This window comes from Phyllostomus hastatus, unplaced genomic scaffold (assembly GCF_019186645.2).
Source record: "Phyllostomus hastatus isolate PE091 unplaced genomic scaffold, TTU_PhHast_1.1 phas_contig_477, whole genome shotgun sequence".
NCBI lineage: Eukaryota > Metazoa > Chordata > Mammalia > Chiroptera > Phyllostomidae > Phyllostomus > Phyllostomus hastatus.
Window position 1 is genome coordinate 4,790,199 of NW_025333889.1, and position 27,146 is coordinate 4,817,344.

The 27,146-nt window shown below is 44.8% G+C and overlaps 1 protein-coding gene across 4 annotated transcripts in view; it reads right to left on the reverse strand.

The window, feature by feature from the left end:
* DIS3L2 (DIS3 like 3'-5' exoribonuclease 2) overlaps nt 1–27,146 on the reverse strand; it is a 269,396-nt gene that overhangs the window by 192,257 nt on the left and 49,993 nt on the right. For all 4 annotated transcript variants that reach the window (XM_045845838.1, XM_045845836.1, XM_045845839.1 and 1 more), the window contains one exon: nt 8,877–9,108. In XM_045845838.1, coding sequence (XP_045701794.1) covers nt 8,877–9,108 — 232 coding nt within the window. The remainder of the gene's footprint in view (nt 1–8,876; nt 9,109–27,146) is intronic.

A 27,146-nucleotide genomic window follows, 5' to 3' on the forward strand; every position in this document is an offset into this window, starting at 1 on the left:
TAACAGTAAAGAATTCTGAGAACACGCACTGACATCCCAATCGGCATCAACCACCAGTGTCCACAGCTGAAGCCAGTGGTTCTCCAAGTGGGGTGTGGGGCCCCGTCGGAGGGCCCACCAGTCAAGACTCTCCATAGTGTTACTATGGCATCATTTCTTTTTTTCACTCTCATTCTCCCCTGAGTGTGAAGTAGGGGTAAGCAACCAAACTGGCCAGCAGGCCAAAACCAGCCGTGTCCGCTCTCTCAGGCTGCAGTGACAGAGGTGAGCAGCTGTGGCAGAGCGGTCTCTGTCTCTGTGCGGCCCCCAGTGCTGGGCACATACACCACCTGGTCCGATACGGAACACTCTGCCAACCCCTGCTCTGATGGCCAACAGAAAGGGGTACTTAGGTATTCCCGTGTTTTCTCGAGTTTCCTAAGATACTAGATTTAAAGTATAAAGAAGTACACTGTAGAGGTTAATTCCATCTTTTCCTCAGTATTTCAACTGTGGTTATATCAATTTTTTTCTCATTAACTTCATTAACATCCAACAGTCATTACTTTTAAATTTGAAGTTTTCCTTAAATACACAGAGAACCACAACTACACAGAGATGTACACTTATTTTGCAGTAACATTTTAAAGGTTTCTTAGTTTTAATTTTAAATACAGAATTACTGACAGATAGGACCTACATACACAAAAGGACTTTGAGGTCTTCAATGCTTTTTAAGAGTGTAGAGGTGAATAAACTGCTACAGTGTCATTGTCATAATAGAAAATTCCAGTAATTCCAAAACATCATCTAATATACAAGCGAAATTAAATTTCTCCACTTGTTACTGTATTTTTTTCCCCAATCCAAGACTTAATCAAAGTTCGCACATTCTTTCTGGTTATATTTCTTTCGGTTCCTCTTCCCCTAGAGCAGTTCCCTTTGTTTTCTGTTCTTCATGACACCGGCTTTTTTTGAACAGTCCAGGCTGGTCAGCTCACAGATAATCCTACACACGGGGCCGCCTGTTTCTCCCGCCACGCCATTTAACTAGTTCACGTACGCTCTATATTCCCAACATGCAAGAAGCTGGGACTACAGGCTTGGTTCAAGTGAAACATTTTTGGCATAAACATGTCACAGATCACGTTGTGTAATAATGTGTCCCATCAAAAGGCACAAAATGTCAGGTTTCCCACTATTAGTGATGTTAAGCTTGACCACTTGGCTAAAGTAGTGCCCACCAAATGTGTCCACTATGAAAGGACATTTTGCCCAGCATAATTAAGTAGTAAGTCAGCTGTGGCGTGACACCCTGAGTCCGTGTGAATGTCTTCGTCCCCAACAACCTTTCACCTGTGGGTTTTAGTATCGACTGATGACCTTGACAGAATCAGGTGTCATACTGAGGGTTGGACTGCCATGAAACGTTTAGCCTGTGCTCTGTGTACTGCTGTATGTGAACACAGATACAGCGGAATGGCTAACAGGACAAGTCTATGACAGTTCAATTCTGGCCACAGAGGAGAATCCCTGTGTCACTGGAGAGTTTTTTAAAAAAATATCAGATCAACTAGAATCAGATTGTCTAGGCTGGTATCAGACATAGATAATTTTTTAAAAATCTACCAGGGATTCTAAACTTCCTTTATCAACTGCATAAATTTTCTGTGCTTTGGGAATAAAAAGTACAAGTGTCTCTGAGAGAAATACTATTAATATTTCTGCAATAGATACTAGGTATGTTTAAACATCAAATAATTAAACCTAATGAGGATGAATTATAAAGTACTTAGGGCCTAGCACATAGTATATGCTCAATAAGTATCAGTGATATGTGTGAATACACATAGGCATGTATACAAAAATATATCTAGCTATATCCTAATATATACATAACAATCCAACTTCAAAAGATATCAAGCCACAGTTGAAAAGAGTGTAGGAGAAATAAATATAAATTTATAAATGTGTATTTTTAAACAGCCCCCTCAGAAACCCACAGATTAAGTATATAAAATAATAAACAGCTTCTGAAGAGAATAATAATACAATTGCATACTAAGTTTTTAGATACATATACATACATCTTTCTGCCTTAGCACACAGGGAATATTTAGACACAAAGACCATGTAACAGAGTATAAAGAAGCTTCAATAAATTAGAAAGAATTAACAACGCCACAGACCCTGTTGTCTTACTATAATAGGAAATAGCAAAAAAATTAGAAGTGATATAGCTATAACAACCAATCCAGTTATGTAACAAATCTTTATGTTTAAAATGGCCTAATAATAAAAATACTGCAAATTAAAAATCTATGGAGTGCAGATAAGAAAGCATTTTGAGGGAAACATAACTTTGAAAACATTTATAGAGAAACAAGAAAGGTTAAAAACAATAAGTACTCAACACAGGAAGTTGGAAAGGAGGCAGAAAAGCAAACCCTCAAAATGAGGAACAAAGATAAGGGCAAATATCTATGATATACAGAACAATATCAACAACAGAGAAAAATTACACAAATAAAAAACACATTCCTTAAAAAGGTTAATAAAATAAATCTTTGGCAAGCAAGAGTTATCAAAAAAGAGAGAATGTTCAAATAATTAAAACACAGAATGAAAAGTGAGGCAGAAGAGCAAACACAAGAGCATTTTTTAATAATTAAAGAACATTGAAGAGTATTAGGAATACCTATACGCTAACAAATTTAAGTGGATAAATTCCCATTAAGCTATGCCAAAACTGGCACAGAAAGAGAGAACTTGAACAGATCAATTAGCATGAAAGAGATTAAAAAAGCAAACATCTTGCATCCTGGAAAACACCAGGTGCAGGCAAATTCACAATGAGTTCTACCAGATGTTGAGGAACAGTTAATTCCTGTCTTATACAAGCTGTTCTGGAAAAATAGGAAAGAGTCAAAAACTGACCAGGACAGTCCATGAAACTAATATAATCTTGATTTAAAAAATCGAGCAATGCCAAGAAAATGACAGGACATTTAACATGACACAAAAGTCTTATACAGGATATTAGCTAAGTAAATCCAATAATGTGTTTTAAAAATAATAATACATCAGGATTAAGTAGTTTTATCCTAGGAATTCAAGGATGGTTCAACATCAAATAGATTTAGAGGTGAGAAACCAGATGATAATCTCAAGCAACAAAGAATCAGCATCATAAAATTCAGCAAAAGGCAAAATGGTAGAATTAATAAAAAATTACATGGGAGAAGATCTATGTGAGGTAGGAAGAAGAAAAAACTTAAAAACTAGACTTCCAGGTAAGATGGTGGTGTAGGCACACACGGCTCACCTCTTTGCCCAACCACATCAAAATACAACAAAATATAGAACAACCATCACTCAGAACCATCAGAAATCAAGGTGAATGGAAGTCTGACAACTACAGAAACCATATCCATGACACTGGCAGGAGGGACACAGATGCGGAACGGGCTCATCCCTCACCCAAATGGGGTGGATAAAAATTCAGGAGGAATATCTCGGGAGCGAGCAGTCCCAGCCCCACAGCAGGCCCGCCAGCCCAGGGTTCCAGTGCCAGGGAGCTAAGTCCTCACAACTTCTGGCTGCAAAGATCAGTGAGGATTGAGTCGGTGGAAGAAACTCTGGAGCCCCAAGCAGTTCCTCTTAAAGAACCCACACATGGACTCCCCCACTCAGACTCACTCCCCCTGAGCTCCAGCACCAGGGTAGCAGCTTGAAAGGCACCAGTGGCACACAGGGAAAATCTGAAGTGTCTGGTATCAAGGTGAGCAGAGGCCATTGTCTCCACTGTCCCTAAACGTTCCCCCAACAGAGCCAACCAGCTGGTGCCATATCTGAGACTCCATCAACCTGGCTAACACTGTTTGACCCACCTTGGAGATCCCCAGAGACTCTGCCCCACCCACCTTAGGGGCCCACCCAAGCTGCTTTTCCACATGAATGGCTGGTGTGGGCTCATGCTGCACAACTTCCAACAGCTGGCCTCGTGAGCCCCAGGCCCAGCACTGGCAGCAGCCAGCCTAGGTCCATAGCTCGGCTTCGCCTGGGCATCTCCAAGACCAGCACAAGTAGCAGCCATCTCAGATTGCTTTGTAACTCAGGCAGGGTGGCCGCAGACAAAAAAAAAGGTGGGGGCGGACCTTGGCCTGCACCACCAGAAAAACCCCAGTGCCAGTGCACCCAGCGGACAGCTACAGACCACTTCGGAGCACCACCCCCTGCCCCTGCACAGCTGATCCTCCACGGAGGGCGGAGGTTGGTGGTCAGGGGCCACAGCCAGTCCTTGCAGCTGACTGGCCTGGGTAAATCCCTCCCACTGATCTGCCAACAGCGACCAAGGCTCAACTACAAGAGGAGGGTGTCCTCAGTCCACAGAGAAGGTGCACCTTCTCTACCTGACTCACACCTGATATGACTGTACTCTCCACGTGGTCGAAAAGACAGAGAAGCAAAAACTCCTACTGTATCTTTCTAACATTGGTCCAGACAAGCATTTACATTTTTTATGAGTTTTAAAATATTGCCACAAAATACTGCCCAATAATTGTGGATGATGGAAACTTGCTATACATTTATTTTTTAACATAATTTCTGAAGCAAACATGACCGACTGCATGCCAGTTACACCAGTCATCATATACACGGCGGAGAGCCGGGAAACAAAGGATAAAGAAGATCTGGTCTCAGAAAGAAAATGAAGAAATTTACCTTCGAGAAAGAAGAGGGGTTCCTGACACTTAAAAGAAAGGGTTCTTGGGATTTCAGTAACCCTGAAGCATCACAGGAGGATGATCGCATGGGTCTTTTTTCTCAGCCAAAGGGAAATACAGTTACTTTTCAGCCAAAGAATGAGAACTACACCGAGGCATTGAGCAGGCCAGTCACTGAAAAGGGATGACTGTTAAGTGAGAGAAGGAGCTCTTCCTGGCTCCTGAAGTCAGCAGTAGATCAACTCAAACCTCAGAAGGGTTCAAGGCCTCCAGGCGGACTGCCGCTTCAGAACAGAGCTGAAGGTGGCCAGGACACAGAAGAGAACAGTGACAGGGTCACCAACTCCACATTCAAACCCGCATTCAGTCATCACGGCACTGGGAGAGGCCTGTCTTCAGATCAGAAAGCTGAACGAGATCTCTGGCAGACCGTACCAGGAAGACAAGAGGAAACGTACATCATAACCTGATTAGGTCATGGTCACCGAGACTCAGAGGCCAAGTTCTTAAAATTCTGATGATGAAGAACACAGAGGACGAACCTGGCCCAGCTGTATCACTTGGCCATGATGACTTCTGTCCTCTGGAGTGTGCAAACCAGGCCACCATCACCCACGCATCTGATACCAAAGAAAATTTACCAGGGCTGTCCGAGTCTGTAACAGACGGCGGATTTCCGCGCTGACAAAAACAGCACTGCCTGGAAAGTGGACAGAGCCTGGCCTCGGGAGGCTGTGGGACTGCACCTACCAAGGGGGCCCAGGTGCTCGGCCTGCTGTCTCTCAGGGACTAAGGACGATGCAGATCCTGCGGTGTTCCTAAGAGACATTATTGTGTAGGTCTGAGATGCCCAGAAACCCTTCTCAACGCTATGGCAGGCACTTGCTGCAGACAGCTGGAGCAACCACCTCACAGAGAAACCAGTAGCTGCCTTAGAGATGCAGATGTGGCCTGGGCAGACAGGGATAGATAATGGGTAGGCGTGCACCATGTAACAGTTGCTTTGGGTAAAGAAACATGATATTAAAACAAAAGTAAACAAACAAAAAGCACTCTTTTGAACACAAGTGTGAAATAGGATAAATAATCCATCTGCAATTACAACACAAAGGAAAGAACCTTTCTAGAAGTCTAAGGAAAAGTTTACGATGTTCTTAAGGTTATGGTTTGTTTCAATAACAAATTTCAAAACCTTAAATGGTGCAAAAAGTACTAACATCTTAACTATAACCAGATTTCATATTATCTGGACAAGAGAAGCTGGTTAAAATATCCTTAAAAACACCATGATTTTTTAAAAAGCAAATTGCAATTTTCCTAAATATCAAGAGGGCAAGAAATGAGAAACAGCCATGTGGTTTCACAAACTCCCTACTTAGAGGCTAGCAGGAAAGAGAAATTTGTACCAGATACTGAGGGAAAGATTAAGGCTGCCCCCTCAGTCAGGGCCAGCAAGGAAGCAATATAAATAAGAGCAGGATAGGAGGACTGTAAAAAGAGCAAAGAAAACACAAGAATTCAGTGGACTTGTAAAGCACTCAGTGGTATTTATTTGTGAGAGGGAAGGAGGGGAACTGTAATAGAGGACAAACCAGGAGCACATTTCCAAAGACAAAGGGCAGAGTGAATTACTGGTACGCACCCGGGGCACCAACCTGCCATCACTTCCCTCCAGCAATACTTCCTTGCCCTTATTTTGGCACCAACCACTAATGAGAAATCAAGGCATCTCCATCCCTGCACCTTGGAGCCCAGGGGGAAAGGGCCCTTGAGGTCTGCCAAGCCCAATCATCAGGACTCCATTTCCACGAAGCAGTTTTGGGCCAAACACTCAGTAAGTTTTAAAGTTCTCCTTTGCCTGAATTCGGACTGCAAGTATCTCTCTCCCTTGGTGATCTTAATGATGAAGAATTGGCTAGTTAGGGTCCTGGTTATTTCCCCCTCTTCTCATAGAAAAAACATGACTCACAGTACTGACGCCATTATGACAATACACACTCACTCTCAGAAGAGGGTCACAGTATCCAGCTGCTTTCAAAGGAAGAAAAAAGAAACAACACAAGAATGAAATTTCAAAGAGCAACAGCCAAATGGAGCTGGCCGGGCCCGGAACAGGGAAACCACTAGTTCTGGAGGCAGGCACAAGACAAGACGAACCCGAGTGCCCTCCGGTTGCTGCACCTGGGGGTTGGGGGGTGGGGAGCGGGGAGAAAGCAGCAGCCACTTCATATAAAGAGAATTTCTAAGCCGGAGAGCCTTTCAGAATGAGTACAGTCACACCTCGGGACTCGTCAGCTTCAGAACTCATCGAACCCTGTCCTCTTCGCATTTTCACGAGAAAAAGATGTCTCAGCACTCGGTGCGCGCCCGGGACTCGTCCCACTTGCCGGAACTCACATGAGCCCCGCCGCCGCCCCGCCAGGGAAGACGCTTCATCGTTCGGTACTCGTGGGCTCAGGCACTCACGCCGAGTTCCGGAAAGATTTAACGACGAGTACCGAGGCACCACTGTTCTTAGCACCAGGCTACCACCCAGGCAGCACTGGGGCAGCCGCCTGCCTCTCATGCAGTCATCTGCTGCCGTCGCCTCCAGCTCTGCTCAGGGTGTCGGTGCGGTGTGCTCACCGGCCCTATCACAAGGGTCTGCTGAATATTCTCCTTCAGTAATCATCTGGCATTCCTTCTAGCCTTTAATGGGGGCTGTGCCAGAAGCTCCTTCCTGATGAAAAAGTCTAATAGTCTAGCCGGCCTAGCCAAGTCACTCTTTTCCATTTCATAATATACATTAAACTCAATTTGGCTTTAAAATATACTCCCTGCATTTAAAATCTCTTAGAGGTCTATATACTGAAATATTCCCCCTTTCATCGCTACCTGCCGTTACATTTCCCAGAGTGTGGTCACGCAGAGCCCTTGCTCACGGCTCCTCACCATGTGTTTGCAATTGCTGTCCCCTGCGTCCAGACGACACCTGGCTCAGATTCTGATCAGAGAAAACAAGCCTAGCTTTTCTAAAGGCTTAAAACTTTTCAAAAACACTTTGTAATGCAAACGTGATTGAAAAGGGGTCACATACTAAACCTGACAGGCTCAGGGGAGGCCCAACGACCGGCCGTAGAGCCCAGAGCCCACAGTGGGCCCACAGAGAGCCCACAGTGGGCCCACAGGCGGTCTGAGCAGAACGCCCCTCACCCACCGGTGGGCCACGGGGTGCAGTGGCGTCCTAGGCCTGAAGCTTCCTTGACAAGGATCAGTCTTTAACTTTGAAACTGTCTATTGTCTCTGTGCATCTAAGATAAAACACCTTGGAAATGTCAGTCATCTCCTTTTCCAGACTCCAGAACCTTCATTGTTATCTTGATCCGCCACAAACATCTCCACGTGCTATAAATGTTAACTGCCCCGTACCCGCCAACGTAAAAGAAGTGCGTCTCTCCATTTTGCCTTTTGACCACTCAAAGGTTTCCCAACTTTGCTTTCTCCCGCCCCAATGAACCCGCCCCAATGAATCCGCCCCCAATGAACTGCTTGTGACCCTCCTCATGGACCCTCCTCTGACTCGCAGGCATAAAATAAGCTGCGAACCTTCCACTCCCCAGAGCGTTTCCTTAGTCAGCTCAGATTGGGCTTCCCAGTGATCGTCATCCGTTTAGCTCTTATAAGACTCAAATAAACTCTGATAAGACTTTTTCTTAGGCTGGACGTCCTTTCAACATAAAAATAATCTACTTACCAAATTTAAGGTGATCCATTCCCACCACCAATTACATAAATACTTTCCAAAGGTACAGAGTTAAAAAAAAGTCCAGGGTAAAATGAAGTGCTTTTTGTAAGGATTTTAACAGCCGGTTGATTCTGTTCACATCAACCATAAAGGGGGACGGGGTTCATCACAGGACATTTCAGGTGAGTTGTCGACAAACTCAAAACCTACCAGGGACTGGAAACAGCAACCACTGACCACAACAAGTCCCAGTGGCGTGTGGTCCCTGCTGGCAACCAGGAGCTAGAAGTCTGTGGGAGTTCCCCTTTCCTAAAAGCTGACACGGGTCAGAAATTGAGCAGGTACCAACTGTGCTGTGAGAGTAACTCCGGAGCACAGAGAGAACTCCAACGCCTAACGCCATCGAGCCGCTAGCACGGAAGGGCAGGCGGCTGGCCAGGACTCACCTTTTTCGGGAACACACACTGCGAGCTTCCTGGCGCCGCCCACCAGCACGTCGGGTGTGCTGCCGTGCCCGTCTTCGGGGCCGCTGTCCTCACACTGAGCCTCCACGACGACGTCAGGACTGTCGGTGTGGCCTTTCAGGGACCGCTGCAGACGGCTCCCACAGAGCTCCTCGGGGAGCTCCGATTCGTAGGCGCCTTCTGTCTCTTTGTCATTGCTCTCTGGTTTAATCACCTGGAGAAAACAGAAAAGCTCTGCTGGATCACTGGAGGGAAGAAAGGAAAAGAGCAAACTTTTCATTTTTCTTGCCTGAGGGAAACCTGCCTATGCGGCAGCTCCAGCACTAGGCACTCACCACGCAGTGTGCACGGGATCTTTACTTGCTGAAGCACAGACCACCTTACGGGGAGGGCCGACCCGGCAGCACCAGGCTGGCGCTCAGTCCTTCAAGACGCCCAAGATCGACGCCACATCCCTTCTGGTTTTCCGTGTTCCCTCTCCCCTAAAGGCCCAGGGACCGGAAGCACCACACTGCTTTACACGGGCTCATCGCACGGGATCAGTAAGTACGTCGGGTAGTGAAAAAAGAACTCAACGTAGCACGTCACTGCACTACTCCCAGTGAAGCCACAACAGTAAAATGTAAATGAAAAAAACAAAAGCGTGAATAAGAGTTTACAAAATGTTCTCATAGAAAACACAAACCCTTAATTCTCCATTTCGAGGCCTGAAATCAGGAAAGTACACAGCTCATGGGCATTTACACTGCCAATAAGGATGAAGCATTACACAATGTCAGATATTTTCCATAAAATAGCAGGGATTAATAAATAAGTCACGTCACTCAAAATGGTGTAATTAAAATATAAATTAATATGCTGCAACTAAAAAGTGTTTTGATTCTATCTCGCTGTCCCAGCGCACACAAGAAGAGAACACACGTCTGGGGGAGACACCGGAAGACCGCAGGACACGAAAGGCGCTCTAAACCCACCCCACGCTGGGTAGGAGGGCTGCGGGGCTCCTCAGGGAAACGGCTCATTCAACTCTGGAACAGAAAACAAACAAAACTATCCTGGAACATCCTGTCATAACAGGGAAACAAGGAAGCTATCAAACGCTAGTACGATCTTGTCTAAAAGTCTCGGGAATCTTCATAAAAGGGTTCTCTGTTGTTAGGCCTTAGAAAATTCCAAGCATCTATCCTACCTTTCCTGCATCTCACGTTAACCAAAATAGTCGATGAGGTGAAGTGGTTCTTCACGGAAAAGTTTTAGCTGACTAAGAAGAACGGAACGATGGTCAATACTGCCATTTTACCATCCCTACTGAAATAATGGATTCGGGATACGATCATCAATGGTTACTAAACCCAGAAATCACAACCTGAGGGGGGTGGCGTTTTATAACAGATGGAGCACAGGGGCAATGCCTGAACCCACTGACCCACATAAATATCTTAAAAAGAGGAAGAACCAAAGTGCTTCCTCATGCACCAAAACCGGAAGAACTATGAAGTACTTTTCCCCCAAAAGTTCCACTTAAATCTGATTTGATAAAGGAAACAGAGTAACACAGTGAACAACAAACACCGGGAGAGGGCCCTTTTACACTTAATCCCCAGGAGATTCATCCAGTTTCCTGGCTCTGAATCTCTCTACATGCTACTAATTACCAGAAGTAAATGCCTCTCTTTAACTTTTCCTTGAATTCCAGACTCATACTCAGGTCCCCACGAGACCCTCATCTGGATGCCAGCTGGCACCGCCATGGAGAGAGTCCCCGGTCCTCACAGAACTCGCCCCTCTCCCAGCACGCCCTCCCTTGGCCAAGGGCACCGAACGACAGCCCGACCCTTGGCTCTCCCTCTCACGCCCCACATCCAACCCACCGGGACAGCCCATATTACAGCCCTTTCTGTAATATGTACCGTCTTGCCATTCCCGCGGTTACTACACAAATCCAGGCAACCTTTATCTCCCTGTTGAACTACTGCAATAACTGGTCTCCTGGTTTCCATTTTGGACTGAAGCAGCTAGAGTGACCCTTTTAAAACATGAATCAAATCATGCCCTTCTCCCGACAGCTTCCCAGCATCCTTCTAGCACCACGTCACAAGGCCTTGTCAAATCGGCCCTTACCTATTCTTCCATTCTTGTTTTCTACAAGTTCTTCCTCTGCAAACCACACTCTAACCCCAGAGATCTTTTCGCTATTCCTAGAATACTAACGCCTTCCACTTGAGGTTTCCACATTTGCTAGTCCCTCTATCTAGAAAACTCTTTGCCCAAATGCGGCGAGGAAAAGGCGATCTCCTTTCTCCATCAGGCTGCAACCCTTATGCTCTGAGGGTTGGCGAGTGATAATCTTGCTCTCCAGTAAGATCAGGGATGAAATGGAGGGGGGCTATGAGAACCTTACCCCTGAAAGGAGTAGGGGCGAGGCCTGACCTCAGAAACTTGAGTTGAGCGACCCAAGGGAGGAGGAGACAGGCCTTTAGGAAAAGCTGGGGAGGCACAGCAGGACTTCTCTGCTCTAAGAGCAACATAAGCCTCACGTTGGTGACAGAATGGCAAAGTGCCTCGCAGAATCCCCTTCCTTCAAAGGCGAGAACACCAGCTGGGTCAGACACCGTGCATGGTGGGAGCGGGAAATGGCTAAGGCAGATGCCAATCTAAAAGGCTAGCAGGATTTTACAAAACAGTATGTGAGAAAATACATAGGGAAACATGTTATAAACATACATAAAAGTACTGCCATGATAGAAAATATTGATAAATTCAACTACATAAAAATTCAAGTTCTCCTTTTATCCTAAGATAACATAAAAGAAATATAAAAAGAGAAGCCACAGAGGTGCTCATACCCAGAATGTATAAAGAACACTTACAGATGAGTGAAAGGCAATCTAATGGAGAAATGGGGGGAAGTCTTAAAGAACATTTCACAAAATGGAAATGCAAACTAGCCAACAGAGAGGGAAAGGTGCTCAGCGTCACTTGTCACGAGAGAAATGCAAACCAAAACCACAACAAGATATCACTATAAACCCACAGTTGGGCAAACACTCAAAAGCCTGACAACAGCAAATGTTTGCAAAATGTACGGCAACACACAGCTCGCTACACACTGAATGCGGACTGAATGTACGTCTCACATCCACACTGCTGGTCTGTCTGAGTGTGACCTGACCCGGCCCTTTGCAGAACAGATGGGGACTGTGAGGGAGAGGAAACAGACCCACTCAACAGGGGCCACAGACCCCGCCCGGCTTACTCCGCCGCACGGCCCTGCCTCCCTCGGGGCTGTGACAGCGAACACGGGAAAAGGAGAAGACTGAGCTGGGGAAGGGCACACACACACACAAGCAAGGAGGTTAGGAAGCGCAGACTTTCCCTTGGGAAAGGCAAGTAATAGTGAGCTGCGCAGTAAGAGTGAGAGAGGCAGCTGAAGAGGCAGACATGAGAGGCCAGAAAGCCAGTGTCCTGAGTCTGGTCTTCACTGCAAGGCAAGTAAAGGGAAGAGGCAGGGAAAAGGGGTGAAGAGCAGGAACAAACTGGGTTTGCCTCACGACTCTGCCGCCTACGAGCCACACCACTTTGGAAAAGCTATTTAATCTCATTGAACCTCGGTTTCATCATCTTTCCGACGGGGACAAGAGGGTCCGATATCACAAGGTTATCGTGTAAACCGAGATAATACGTGAAAAGCTCCTAGCCCAGGGGCCTGGAACAGGGCAGGGAGCTCAGGAGGGAATTTGCATGGGGGAAACAATCAGTCCTTAGAGCCAGGAAGTCAAGGTGATAAAGGCCCAAGCCAGCGGCAGCTGGAAGTGTAGGTTTGAAGACGGAAGAGTGTTCTGGAGACAGAAGTCCAGGTTAGGGAATTAACCACAATGTGTGCTGACAATAAAGCAAAGGTGTCCCAGGGCCGAGAGTCGACTGAAAAGAGGAGCTGAGATTAGAGCCCTGAGAAGAAACTCAAATAAAGGGGGTTCAACAAGGGAGAGGGGTTAGCAAAGCAGAGAGAATTTCAATGTAATTATGAGTATGTTGATCATAATAAGGCTAAAGCTCTTATTATCACTTTTCACGTTCATATTATATAACCTTCCCTGTGCCTTTAACTGACTTGATCCACACAACGATCCCCCGTGATTCAGAAGAGGAGACCGTATTTTTCGGACTATAAGACGCAATTTCCCCCCAGATTTGGGAGGAAGGGGTGTGTCTTATAGTCCGAATGTAGGTAACCTGGCTTGTTGGGGCTGGGGGGCGGCCTATGTTATTTATGTTATTAGATGTTTTACCACATGTTTTGCTTCAAAATTTTTTTTTCCTATTTTCCCCCTCGAAAACCTAGGTGCGTCTTATGGTCTGGTGCATCTTATCATCCTAAAAATACGGTGATTATCTCCATCTCAGGGGGAAAAACAGGTTCAGACCCGTCACAGCCTTCCAGCAACTGAACAGCAGAGCCGGGACAAGCACGCAGATCCAGGGCTCTCAGGCCAGCGCTCGCAGTCCTGCACGCTTCCGTGGAGACTTCCCGCAAACAGGCTCAGAGCGAGCTTTGCACGTGCGGCTGGCCCCCCGCCACTAGCATCACTGCGTGCAGGGCCTCTGCCTCTCCCGTCCGCCTGGTGAACGGTCCACAACGCTCAAGACCCAGCTCTTCTGTGGCTGTTTCTCTGGCTATACCCTCCCTCGCCAGAAATGTGCTATGTCCTCCCTTTATTCCACTAGGGTTCCTCAACTGTTCTTTCATTATGAGACTCCTCTTTTTCCTCTTTCTTTTATTTGTCATTATAAGGTTTCCTGATCAGGCTATATTCCATTTCTTTGCTTGCATATTTTTTTCTCCAGCCAGGCAGCAAACCACGTCACGTTCATTTTCTATATTCCCCAGAGGCTCCCAAAATGTTGGGCAGATGAAACGTGCTCAATAAATATTGGTTTCCATCTCTCTTCTTCTGAAGAGAGTGAGAAAGACCTGAACCAGCTGTAAGTGAAACATTCTTGAAAATTGCAAGAAATAAATGAAGTAACTACCAAGCAGCAAGAGCCAGCTAAACAGAGATGCCCGTCAGCACGATGCGCACGTCTGGACGCCGGCAGCCAGCAGTTACTTGATCGCAGTCGAAACTTACCGCCACAAGAGGCGAACATAGACACAAATGCAAATGACTAAAACTGGAAGCTATTTAAATAAATGCATTTTCCTAAAACAACTCTAAAGCTTCATATCTAAATTATAACTCCAGTTTCAGTATAAACACAAAATAACCATCAAGTTCACCATTCCCCAACTTGAAAACAACAGTTTTAGCAAGAAAAGTCACAAGGGCCTAGACAAAGAAGAGCAAGTATAGACCCGAGCTCAACTGCCAGGGACACTTCCTGGTTCCTACTGATCCGTCCCTTAGACAGCGGGAAAAACCGTCTGGTCTACCGTGAGCTGGAAGTCACACCAGCTACCAACAGCAACTGAAACCTGCCAGAATCAAGAATCTGGCCACTTCAAAAGTGTTTGGTGTTGATTAGATTTTCTTCCCCTTCCTTTCAAAATTAATATAATACCCTGCAAAACCGGACAGCAACAGAAAGAGTCCCTGTAACCAAACAATTCCAACGGAACCCTGAACAAAAATACCAAGAACGCTTCCATCACACATAGCCTACCCAGACTCCAAGCACGAAACACCCCCTAGTTTCCCCATTTAGTCGTATAGAGAAGGCCTTCATGAACACAAAAGTCACCTCTGATGACTTCTGAAGATGACTTTGAAGAAGGTTATTTTAAATCTGACAAAAAGAGCATGTCTAGATTAGCACCAGTAAATTCTGTCCCAGCAAATGAATTCTATTACACCCCCCCAGGATAGGGGGCCGCTATCAGCTCGGTATAATGAGGCTCTTCTCCTGAAGACTCACACAGACGTGAGCGCGCACACTTTCTGCCGAAAGGGCCGTCGGTTTAGCACACGCTGGCGGAGGAGGGTGCGCAGGGGGGTAACGCCCTGCCCCCCCACTCCCTGCGCCTCTGGTTCAGACCTCAGGCATGTCACAGTCCACCCAGGAGGTGCTTCGCGTTTCTTGGCTCCTCTGGCCGGGCTTAAGTGACAGTATTCACTTGCCGTGCATGTTTGAACAGACCTTCAAATCCCTTAATGGCACACTTGGGACAAAGTATAATACACTGTTCAGGAAATACTTTGGAGCCAAGAAAAGCAATTGATATTTCCACAGGGAGTTCCTGACAAGGCTTGCCAATAGCTTCTTTCATTATAAAATATGACCATGAACACCATCGTTTTAAAGACATACTACAGACGTTCTTAGAGGCATACCTGTTATTGGAGACTTTGTTTGCTTAAGACAGTTCATCCGAAAGCACCTTTTACTTAGTTAACAGGAAGAGAACATACTCTCTCCATTCTTCTGGTGACTCAGGGCAAAATTCTTGTTATCCTTCTAGGTCAATTAATCTCTCTCTCTCTCTCTCTCTCTCTCTCTCTCTCTCTCTCTCTCTCTCACACACACACACACACACACACACACTACTGTCACATCTTGTCAGCTCATCCTGTCAATTCTACCTTCGTTGCCACCATGGCCACCACCCTGGCCCACATCTCTCCCACCTGGATATAGGCAGCAGCCTTGTAAGGAGTCCTCTGCTCTTGCCCCCTTTCACCCTACCCCCAGCACAGCAGCCAGAGTGAGCCTATGACACACAACTCGTATCGTGTCAATGCTCTAAACCCTCCAAGGCTTCCCACCGCCATCAGGGCTGAAGCCCAACTCCTCCCCGATGCACAGGCCCTACCTGATCTATACCCGCCCCGTGAGCCCTCTGACGCCGTCTCCAGCGATTCTCCAGCTCAGCCTCTTCGCTGTTCCGTGCACACATCAGGCACATAATTACTGTTCCCCAAGACTGCCTGCCACAAGGACAGCTGCCTTACTTCCTTCAGCCCTTACTCAAAGTCACCTTCTCGATGAGGTCTTCTCTGGTCACCCTATTTAAAATCTCAATACCGTCCCCCAAAATTCTTATCTCTCTTCCTTATTTCATTTATTTTTCATCTTCAGTACATACCACTATTGAGCACACTAAGCATATTTTATTTACATTTTTCTATCTTTCCCAGTGAAAAGCAAGCTCTGTGAAGGGGGGGACTTGTTTTTGCCTATTTGCTCCTTGTTCTATTTCCAACACTTACTACAGTACCTAACACAAAGTCCTCTAGACAACCCCATCTTAATGTGCTACTATCCTCTTAAGCTCAAAGCATCAAAACCACTAGTCCTTCCCCTCGGAGCAGCTCCCTTTCCGGTCTCTTTCTTTTCAAAACCACTTGGACCACTTCTTCAAGCCTTTCAAACCCACAGCCACATCTGACTGTTCCCTCCACTGAACGCACTGCTTCACCAGGCCCTCCACTTTTCTTCCCGCAAGCACTCCTGCATCCCCACAGACTCCCTGGTGTTCTCTGCTGGGGGGAGGATACAAGGGGACTAAATGTAATGGGAAAAATACAATAAAGATTAAATTTTAGCAGTTCCCTGGTATTCTCAATGCCACCATCCCACAGATGTCTAGGAATAAAAAATCTGATTAAATTCCCTTCTGACTCAAAAAAAATTCCATGAATTTCTCTTCCCAAGAGAAACTAAACTCCCTGCTCTTTGGCTTACCATTCCAAGGCCCTGACCTCAATGTCCACTGACCTTTTTGTGACCATTTTAAACTTACCTGCCAATACCTTCCATTACAAACCATTCACAGGCCACTGCCAACTCTTTCCCGGCTTAGATCATGGCAATCCAAGAATAGGTTTCTAAAAACTTAGAAATGTAGAACCTGCCTCCCTCTTTCTACTTCCCTGTGACTGCAGCAGGGAAAACTACATAGCTCCCTTTAAAACTGGCTCCATTTTGGGTTAGCTGTTTTAAGGAAAAAGGGCTCCTACAGAAATAAGTGATCCGTGTCTGTCAAGGAGCCCGCCGCTGCGCAGACCAGACCGGGCTCGGGCTGCAGGAGAGGGGCAGTGCAGAAGTAGGAGTCGTCGGGCCTGCAGAGTCTCGGGACGTGGTTTCCAAGGGATCACAGGCCTTGCAACAGAATGGTGGGTGTCCTGGACCGTGTGCCTTCCATCTCTTCTGCACAGCCGCCCCAGGCAATTAACTACCCGTCACCTAACTCTGACACAACCAAGCCTCTGTACCTAGTCACAAAGGAGAGTGAGAAGCAGCTATGTGTCCCCTTAGAGGAAACCTAGTTTACAGAACATAGCAGAATCCAACTAGAGCAATCTTAGTAGCAAGGCGATAAATATTTTGATGGCAGAAATAAGCAGAGAGGTAGGGAAAGAATTTGGCAAAACATAACACCAGGTTCTGAAGCTCAGAACAGTTTTTAAAAAGACAGGCAAGAAGCTAGATACAGACAAATCTGGGAAAACAAATCCTAAGGACTAATTCCTAAGAGACAGAAAACTTCCAAGAATAGAGCTCATGGAAGGAGTAGATAATTACTCAGATTTAGTGAAAGAATATTTGTATATGCATGTGACCTTGGCCAGGAAGCCCAGTTGGTTAGAGCACTGTCCCAATACACCAAGGTTGCAGGTTCAATCCTCAGTCAGGGCACATACAAAAAGTACCCTGGCTGATGTGTCTCAGTGGATTCAGAGCCAGACTGTTAACCAAAGGGTCGCTGGTTCAATTCCCAGTTGGACACATGTCTGAGTTGCAGGACAGGTCCCCAGTTAGGAGGCGCTCAAGAAACAACCACACACTGATGTATCTCTCCCTTTTTCTCCCTCCCTTCCCCTCTCTAAACATAAATAAATAAAATCTTTAATGGAAAAAAGAAGCAACCAGCGAATGCATAAATAGGGGAACAACAAATCAATGCATCTCTCTCTCTCAAATCAGTAAATAAGGAAAAAATTTTAAAAAGGAATATATACATGTACATGTAATTTTGTCCATTGTGGTTGCTTTTCTTTATTGCATTTTGACTTAAGTCTTGAATATATATGCAACTTATTAATTATGATCATTTTAGCCACAAGAGACAGAAAAACCAAATAGAATTGGCTTTTTAAAAGTAACTCAGTGACTTAGGTAAGTGAGCCGATCATCTGACATTTGTGGGAATATGTGAGTGTGTGTGTGTGTGTGTGTGTGTGTGTGTGTGTGTGTCAGCTCTGACTCCCTCACTACCAGCTCCAATCCGGAGCAGCCTCTCTCCTTACTGGATAAAGAAGGATTCCAGCAGCTTCAGAACTAGACCCCATCCTCTTAGAAATTCCCAGCGAGAAAAAGAAACTCTTGCTCAGGTGCTCTGCAAAAAAGTCCCAGGATTCCTCCGCTGGGTGATTTGGGTCAGACACTCATCACGGAATCAATCACTACAGCGAGGAGGTGGGCGACACTGTGGAATGTGGCCAATTTTTCAATCCTAGTAAAGAACAAAGTTGAAGCCTCCTCAAAAATGTTCAAAGTAGGACTGTTTTTTAAGATAATTCTCTATATTTTTATTAATAGTAAAAGCCTATTAATATAATTTCCAACTATTTCCCTAAATCAAAGATCATTCCTCTTTAAGAATCATAATTTCTGATATGAAATCAAAGCAAGGATATAATGTCATTTAGGAAAGAAAAGAACCTATGAAGTTTAAACAACCATCAAAGATTAGCTGTGTTTAAAGTTGGTGCAAGGATAAACACTTAGCCGCAGTAGCTGACCTCAGATCCCTCCACATCACATCGGCCCCCAGCAGAACGGATCTCACATCCTGAGACACACTCCCACACCCTCAGCCTCACGGAAATACCAGCTCCGTTCGCAGATTATTTCATAAAACCAGACAGGATACCATGAAAACTTTTCAGGACAAGGGAGATTCAGGACACTAATACAAAGGCCACATTCCGAGGGGCTAATGATGTTCCATATCATTAAAGCCACTGTACTATTTATTAACAGGTTAACCACAATTACCTGAAAAGCCGGCCAACACTTGACAATAAAAACCGAAACCACATTTCTTTGATTAGTGGTTGTTGACACACGATAAACTGTACCTATTGCTGGATTTTAAAAATAGATCTAAAGTATGGCCTACTCAAAAAATCTATTTGTATCTGCAACCATCCTTTCCTTCCTCCCAGCTGAAATCACAGACAGGGGCACCCAGCTTTGAACACTCTTTCTTGCCTGATGGCTTTGCTCACTGGGCCACCCCTCCCCATTACACTGCTCCCTCCTCCTCTGTGATAACACTTGCTCATATCACCATACAAACAGTCTCCGTAATTTCCCATCTTTGAAAGCACTCTAAGAAAACTGAAGTAGCTATCTATATTAATATCAAAGTCAAATTCAAGAAAAAAGGTTTTACAGGTCAAAAAGGAATATTTCATATTAATAAAAGAGTCAATGTATTAGTAAGCTATAATGACTGTAAACATATGTGTATCTAATAAAAAAGCTGCAAACCAGATGAAGCAAAATCTGACAAAAGTAAAGTGAGAAATAAATAAATAGCTAATCGTAGATATTTTAACAAATAAGAAAACACCTACCTGGCTGGCGTAGCTCAGTGGATTGAGCGCGGGCTGGGAATCAAAGTGTCCCAGGTTCGATTCCCAGTCAGGGCACATACCTGGGTTGCAGGCCATAACCCCCAGCAACCACACATTGATGTTTCTCTCTCTCTCTCTCTCTCTCTCTCTCTCTCTCTCTCTCTCTCTCCCCCCTAAAAATAAATAAATAAAATCTTAAAAAAAAAAAAAACCTAGACAAAAAACTAGTAAGGACACAGGTCTGAAATATATATGTATATTTGTGTATGTATATCCACATTATAAAAGAAGTCTTACAAGTCATTAATGTGAAGACAAACTAATTAAAAATAGGTAAAAGACTGCATAGACACTTCAGAAAAGAAAATGTATATGTATATACATGTATGCATGTGTATATGTGTGTGTGTGTATATGTATGAATGGCCACTGAGCACACACAAAAAATATGTTCAGCGTCATTTTGTCATCAGGGGAATACAAAACAAAAGACAACAAACAATGACAGCAACAAAAAGTAAGCACTACTATATACTCACCAGAGTGGTAAAAATTATAACACTGTGTCCTGGTGAGGTTGTGGAGAAAATGAATCACTTATACATCCTTAATGGGCATGGAAAATGGTAAACTACTTTGGAAAACAGCTGCATGGTTTCTTCTGAAGATAATAAATATATGCTTCCTATATGACTCAGCAATTCCACTTTAGGTATTTAACCAAGAGAAATAAAAACACATGTCCATACAAAGACATGGACTGCAATGTTCACAGCAATCTTATTCTTAATGGTCAAAGACTAGAAATTATCCAAATGTCCTCCAGCTGGCAGATGGGTCAACACACTCGGAGACATTCTCACAATGGAACACTATTCAACAGCCCTGAACAACATGGATGAATCGCAGGTGATTATGCCGACAGAAGAAGGCCAGACTCAAAACACTTGCACTTACAGGACAGGACACTCTGGAAAGGGCAAGCCCACAGGGACAGGAAACACGCCCGTGTGTGGCAGAGGTTGTGGGGAAGGGGCAGTGTTAACTGGAAAGGGGCACAAGGGGATCCGGGAGTGTGATGGAGCTGTTTTCTGTCTTTTCTGTGGTAATGGTTACACAAATATGTATGTTTTAAAATTCATAGAACCAATGTGAAAAAGCATGAATTTTATTATTTGTAAATACTGTATGTGAACCAAATAACTCTTTTGTACTCAAACAAGCTCAGCATGTATATACAGGAGGCAGCAAAACTGAATTAAAATATCAGAAGTATGAGCCAAAGTTATTAACTGAAGATACCAAGTATATTTTATTCTGGCAAAATCCAATAAACATTTATCAAAATCTTATAATGTGCAAGGCATCTCCCAGGCATTAACTCCTCCTTACAATGAGGTAACACTTAGTAAGACACTTTCAAAATTATCATCACCGGCATTGTCCACTGATACCTGGAAATAAGTAGAACCACAAAGTACATACCAGTATCATTGAGCAGAAATCAACATCACTCAAGTGGCACAAGCTCTAAGCAATGAAAGGAATGACTGTTTCCTACTGCAATGATGAAAGGAGAGTTTATGAAAGATGGCGGTAACCGCATGGGTCGAGAGGACAGATGCCGATGAAAAAGGTAAGGGAAAAGTCCGGAAGCAGGCACGTCTGAGAAACAAGGAGACAGGTGTGGTGAGAGCTGAACGCTCTGACATACACACACATGCACACACATCACAAAGAAAAACTGAGTGCTACCTTGCCAAAGACAGCCCTGAATGTCAAACATATGTACCTTAAATGCACATGCATGCACACACAGTTTATTTCTTTTCTTTTCTCTCAATTTCATGCTTAAAAGAAAGACAGCCAGCAAGACAGACACCAAGGCAAAAATGATGTAACACTCTAAACACAAATGGAACTGAGGTTCTTGTATACCAAGTGCCACTGATCTACTGGCTATATATATGGATTTCCATGTAGAAAGCTAGAACTCTCAACTTTCAAAGGACTCACACTCAACAGTAATATGGTACAGCCCTGGCTGGTGTGGCTCGGTGAATTGAGTGTTGACCTACAAGCTGAAAAGTCGCCGGTCTGATTCCTGGTCAAGGCACATGTCTGGGTCGCAGGCCAGGTCCCCAACTGGGGATGTGCCAGACGCACCCAGTCAGGGTTTCTCTCACGCATCAACATTCCCCTCTCTTCCTCCCTCCCTCTCTCTAACAATAAACAAATAAAATCTTCTAAAATAATAATTATGATGATGATGATGATGATGCTTATGATGTACAATGGTATGGAACCAGGGGAGTGAGGAGACAAGAGCTGGAAGGGATCAAAGCCTGAGCAAGAGAGGTAACCTAATGGAACAGCAGGCCAGCAGTATCAGCACAGTGGTCACAAACAGGAATGGGCAAGTGAGTCAATGTAGCGTGCACAACGAGAGCCAGGCCTCTCACCATTAGAGACGGGAGTTACAAACACAGAAAGGAGAAACTATAACGAACCCTGTGACGCTGCACTGGAACCGAGGCTATCAGCGTGAGTCAGTTTTCTGGATGGATGGACGGACGGATGGATGGATGGACAGACAGACGGACAGACATATATACACATAAATGTATTTCCTAGATCTGTCCACTGGGAGGGTTTCGGGGCACCTGGATTTCTCTCCTAAAAGAAACCAGGGCTCCTTAGAAAATGGCCATTTCCAGGGCTAGCACAGGAAAAACACAAAGTGAAGAGTGGACCATCTCCAGAAAATAAAGAAGTGTTCAAAGAATGATGAGGCATGTCAAAATGACGCAGATGCCAAATTGGGGGGCTTCCACTGGCCAATCCGGGGCACCCGGAACAAAATAATGACAGTCACTCATCTGGGAAACCACACGATCTACTCTCTGCCAAAGAGCATCTCTATATGCAACACACCCGCTTCTCAGGGACTGTGAATTCAAACACTCGCTCAACAGTATGGTAGCACCCATGTCTTCAAGATGCCCACTATCACTCCCACACCTAAGATTTCAGCCTTGAGCCTCTAGTGCAGCAATTTTCAACCGGGGTGCCATGGCAGGCACGCTGGCATACCGCAAGAATTTTTAAAACAAGCAATACGTTCCCTGGCCGGTATGGCTCATTTGGTTGGAACACTGTTCCAGGAACTGAACGAAAGGTCACAGGTTCGATTCTCAGTCAGGGCACATGCATAGGTTGCGAGTTTGGTCTCCAGTCAGGGCATGTGCAAGCAGCAACTGATTAATGTTTCTCTCACATCCATGTTTCTCTTCCTCTCTTCCTCCCTCCCCCTGTCTCTAAAATCAGTGAGCATGTCCTCAGGGGAGGATAAAAAACAAAAATTAAAAAATATATACAATACCTGACTATTCAGTCAGGGGCACTGACCTCTTTTCCCTTAGGTTATCAAATTAAAAAATGACAACAGCCAACACAACAGTTGTCCAGTGTGAATGAATTGAAATTATACACATTTTTTTGTCTGATTAGCAAACGTACATTTTTGGTGTGCCGTGCGAGGAGGAAGGCCAGAACCTCCGCTCCCGTGAACTAGGACGGCAGGAGCCCCGGCCTCTCCACAGACGGGTCACCTGAACCCAGACCGGGCAAGGACGGGAAAGCGACCTCTCAGCAGAGGTGACGCTGGACAAAGCAACAGGCTTCACCCTCCGAAGCCACGGCAGACTCTCCTCCACCCCAGCAGGCCCGGCGCTGGAGACCCGGCACGCAAACGCGATGATGACTCTAAGGATATAGAGCCAACTTCCCAAGGTCTTTGAATAAGCATTGACCTGATTTTTAAAATGTATTTGTCCAAGGGGTTGTTGTTGTCGTGGTTGTGGTTGACTGGTTTGGCCCTACGGGCGGGACAGCATCATGACCGTGGAGAATGGGGTGGCGGAGAGCACGTTTTTCACTAGGGAGGTAGTTCATTCTCCACCACAAAGACTGCGTTTCTGAGCAACTGCAGGTATATAACCCAGTATCATTTCCAATTCATTGTTCAGGTAATGCCACATTTCATTTCAAACCAACGAGACCTCGAATGCGCCCGTGAGCTCTCTGTACCTCCATGATTCAGTAGTTGACACAGCGGAGGAAACTCTTATGAACTCTGAGACCAGGCTGGCTGCCACACACAAAATTATCCCAGGAGTTAATCTGTTTATGAGATTTAACTTTGAAGAAGAAGTAAAAACGGATTAAAAAAAAAAAGAAGAAACCTGGCCCCAAGCTACGAAGTGCAGCAGAACTGTATGTGCAAGTGTGTTCACGAGAGTATAAAAGCAAGGAGCTTATCTACCTTGTGGTTGACCTTTGTTTCAAGCTTAGACCTGCCCAGAGCTTTGGGAAGAAAGTTACATGAACAAGAAGCTCTCCCGCTTCACTGGGCAAGTCTCTGATCCTGTAAAAGACATGTCTTCACTTTCCTGTTAGCACTTTCCCTCCCTGCTTTGCAGACAGCCAAGCCCAAGTACCAAACAGAAAGCTAGTTCTGAACAAGCGGGGTCCAAAAGAATCTCTTTGGGGCTACACAGTCACTGAGCAGCCCCAAAGGCTGCTTTCAAAATCCCCTGGTAAAATCTAGTCTTAAAAGAGTCATCTAGATTTTATGCTGGGTTTGGTGGTGCTATTATTTTTTAAATTTAAGCCAATAGTGAGTCTCCTGAAGGTAAACTTTTCTTTAAACCAACCATTTTCTACAAACACAGAGCTAGAAACACAATTTTCATATTGTTTTATTTAAATCATTCTTTAAAATATTTATATATTGTAGCCCTGGCTGGCATAGCTCAGTGGATTGAGCGCAAGCTGTGAACCAAAGTGTCGCAGATTCGATTCCCAGTCAGGGTACATGCCTGGGTTGCAGGCCATGACCCCCAGCAACCGCACATTAATGTTTCTCTCTCTCTATCTCCCTCCCTTCCCTCTCTAAAAATAAATAAATAAAATCTTTAAAAAATATTTATATATTGTTAGAGAGAGGGGAAGGGAGGGAGAGAGAGAGGGAGAGAAACATCAATATATAAGAGATACATCGATCAGCCGCATCTCACATGCCCCCAACTGGGGTCATGGCCCACACCCCAGGCATATGTCCTAACTGGGAATCAAACCAGTGATCTTTCGGTTCACAGGCCCGCACTTAATCCACTGAGCCACACCAGCCAGAGTTATCATTTTTAAAGCTGTCATCTTCCCCCTACTTTGACAGAAACCTAAATTCATAATACAGTTAAATATACTCTAAATCATTACTAATGTCTATAAAACATGAGATAAGGTATATCTATCAAATTCTTTAAAAATTAGAAACAAAAATTTTAACAGTGGTAGTAACAAGCAAGAATATCATAATATTACTATTACTGATCAACTCTTTATGGTTTATAAACATTACCAAATAAATGCCAGTACATTTCCCCCCCTTGCCTTTCATTGACAAAAACTGCACCATTAACTTAATTCGAAGATCAACAAATTCACTTTGTATTACCCATTGTACTTTAAAGCAAGAATTACATAATTAAAGGTGATCTTAAAGACCATCTAGATCACTTTCGGGTACTTCTGAGTTCTTTTTTCACTAGTGGAGATAACTTTGTAATCAGTGATATATAAGCTTTTGCCCGATTTCCCTGATGACCAAGGGCACACAACTCTCCAGAAGGCCGGTCGAGACCGCAGCACACTATTGATGCAGTGTGCCAGTCACCAGCGCAGGCCTCCGGACACATCCCACTACGGCTGCGTGGGGACACTCGCAAGGGTTACACACTGCACGGCTCTCTCGTGGCAGAGCCAGCTGACTCTTCCTGGCTGGCGAGTTGTGAGCAGCACTGACCGTCACTTCTGAAGAAAGGTATTTTAAATGTGGCCCTCGAGGGCTCTGTTTCCTTCTGCCACAGGAAAGGGGGAACGCTCCTGACGGCAGCTATTCAGCTACTGGAGCTCTGGAACGAAGACAAGATGAAGCAAAGCCCTAAATGACCCGGATGGGCGAGCAGCACGAGTAAGAAACAAGCCATGTCGTTCCACAACACAACCCCACCCGGCACATGGCTGTCTCGCAGTTTAGACACTGCAAAGGAACGCCTGTCGGTCACAAACGTTTTGTGTCAGTAAGTCAGTCTTGTCAGTGGTAAATTCAAGAGCGGGAAAAAGTAAATTTGAGCTGTCGTGTGATCTTGGCCGAACTACGATTCTCAGGCCTCATCTCAAAGAACAGTGGCAGCCGCACCTGACGTCTCCGGAGCACCTGGAGTGCGGAGTGTGCTGACGCTGCTTCCAGCACTTTATCTACATCGACTCATTCCTTCACTGAGCGGGAACTCATCGAACCATTTCCATAGAGTTAAGAAGGAAAGAATTAGTATTCTAGCAAATGATCCTGAAATATTAATTGGGAGTTTCCCAGCACAAATAAGCTACTCTATCCTTAAATGATACATTCCTTATTTCAGACATTTCAATTTGAATTACAGAGATCTGAAAGCATGTTTAAAGCAGTAAAGGACCTGAAGTATCTGATCCCAGAGCTGGCAATAATGAAGAAGAAAAGAGGGCTGTTAAAAATAGATTTGTGTATATAACAATTTGGGGAAAATCTGATCATGGCAGCAGATATACCTTACCTACCATATTGCCTGTGGGTGGAGGCGGCAAAGACCTTGCCCTCCCTCATTAAGTAACTTCCAAGCCTTCTTGGGGCCTGCCACCCAGGCCAAGAAACCAAACAGTTCTAAGAAATCCTAATTCCACTGGAATTGAGAACAATCCAAAATGATAGTGGTTATATAAGAGATTGGATTAAATATGATCTAGCATGATGGGTGCATATTTAAAGAAGAATGTGGAATACAAAGCTTTAAAACAGTCGCTTGAAGGAAAAGTTAGTCAAAGGGAACGGTTTACTGTACTGGACCAATTTCGTGTGGCCATAAGGAGATTTGGAACAGCCATCGACAAGCAGGGATTAGGTGTGCACTTCGATTTTTTCTATTGTTTAGTTTAGAATAAGAGTGGTTACTCCTATCAGTACTTCCTTTATTCTTCTAAATTCAAGTTCTTTCTTTCTGTGCCAATCTCTTCCAAAATATCCATCCATACTTCCATTATTTCCTTGCTAAAATATTAGTATCATTAAACAAAAATGTTTTCCTAGAAACTGGATAATAGACATGTTAGAAAACACAGAGTAACCGTCCCTGCTTCCCCATTCCTTAATTTCATGTATGTATCCTTTGCTCTGCTGCAAGTTAAATGGAAGAACCCTGTCCCGAGAGAAACTCAGACTTAGCCAACACAGCGCTGATGGGCGCATCCCCACCGTGTCCTGTCAGTGCAACGCAGGCGGCTCAAGCAGCTGGGGGCACAGGAACAGCACTCCGGTTTCCCAGTGGGTATAAGCGATCAAATCAATCCCAGGCTGTCTTACTATATGTTTAAATATTCAGACAAAAGAATACAGAAGCTAAGTTCCAACGAGTGGAAATTTCACTTGAAATCCACCCTGACTCTTCAGCTAGTTAGCTTCTGTTTCATACTGTTTTACCTAATTGAGGGTAATTTTCACATGCTCCTGCTGGCCTCCTTCCCTCTGATTTTCTCAGTCACTCACTATGGTTGCATCAACTAAGCTGCTGGCTCT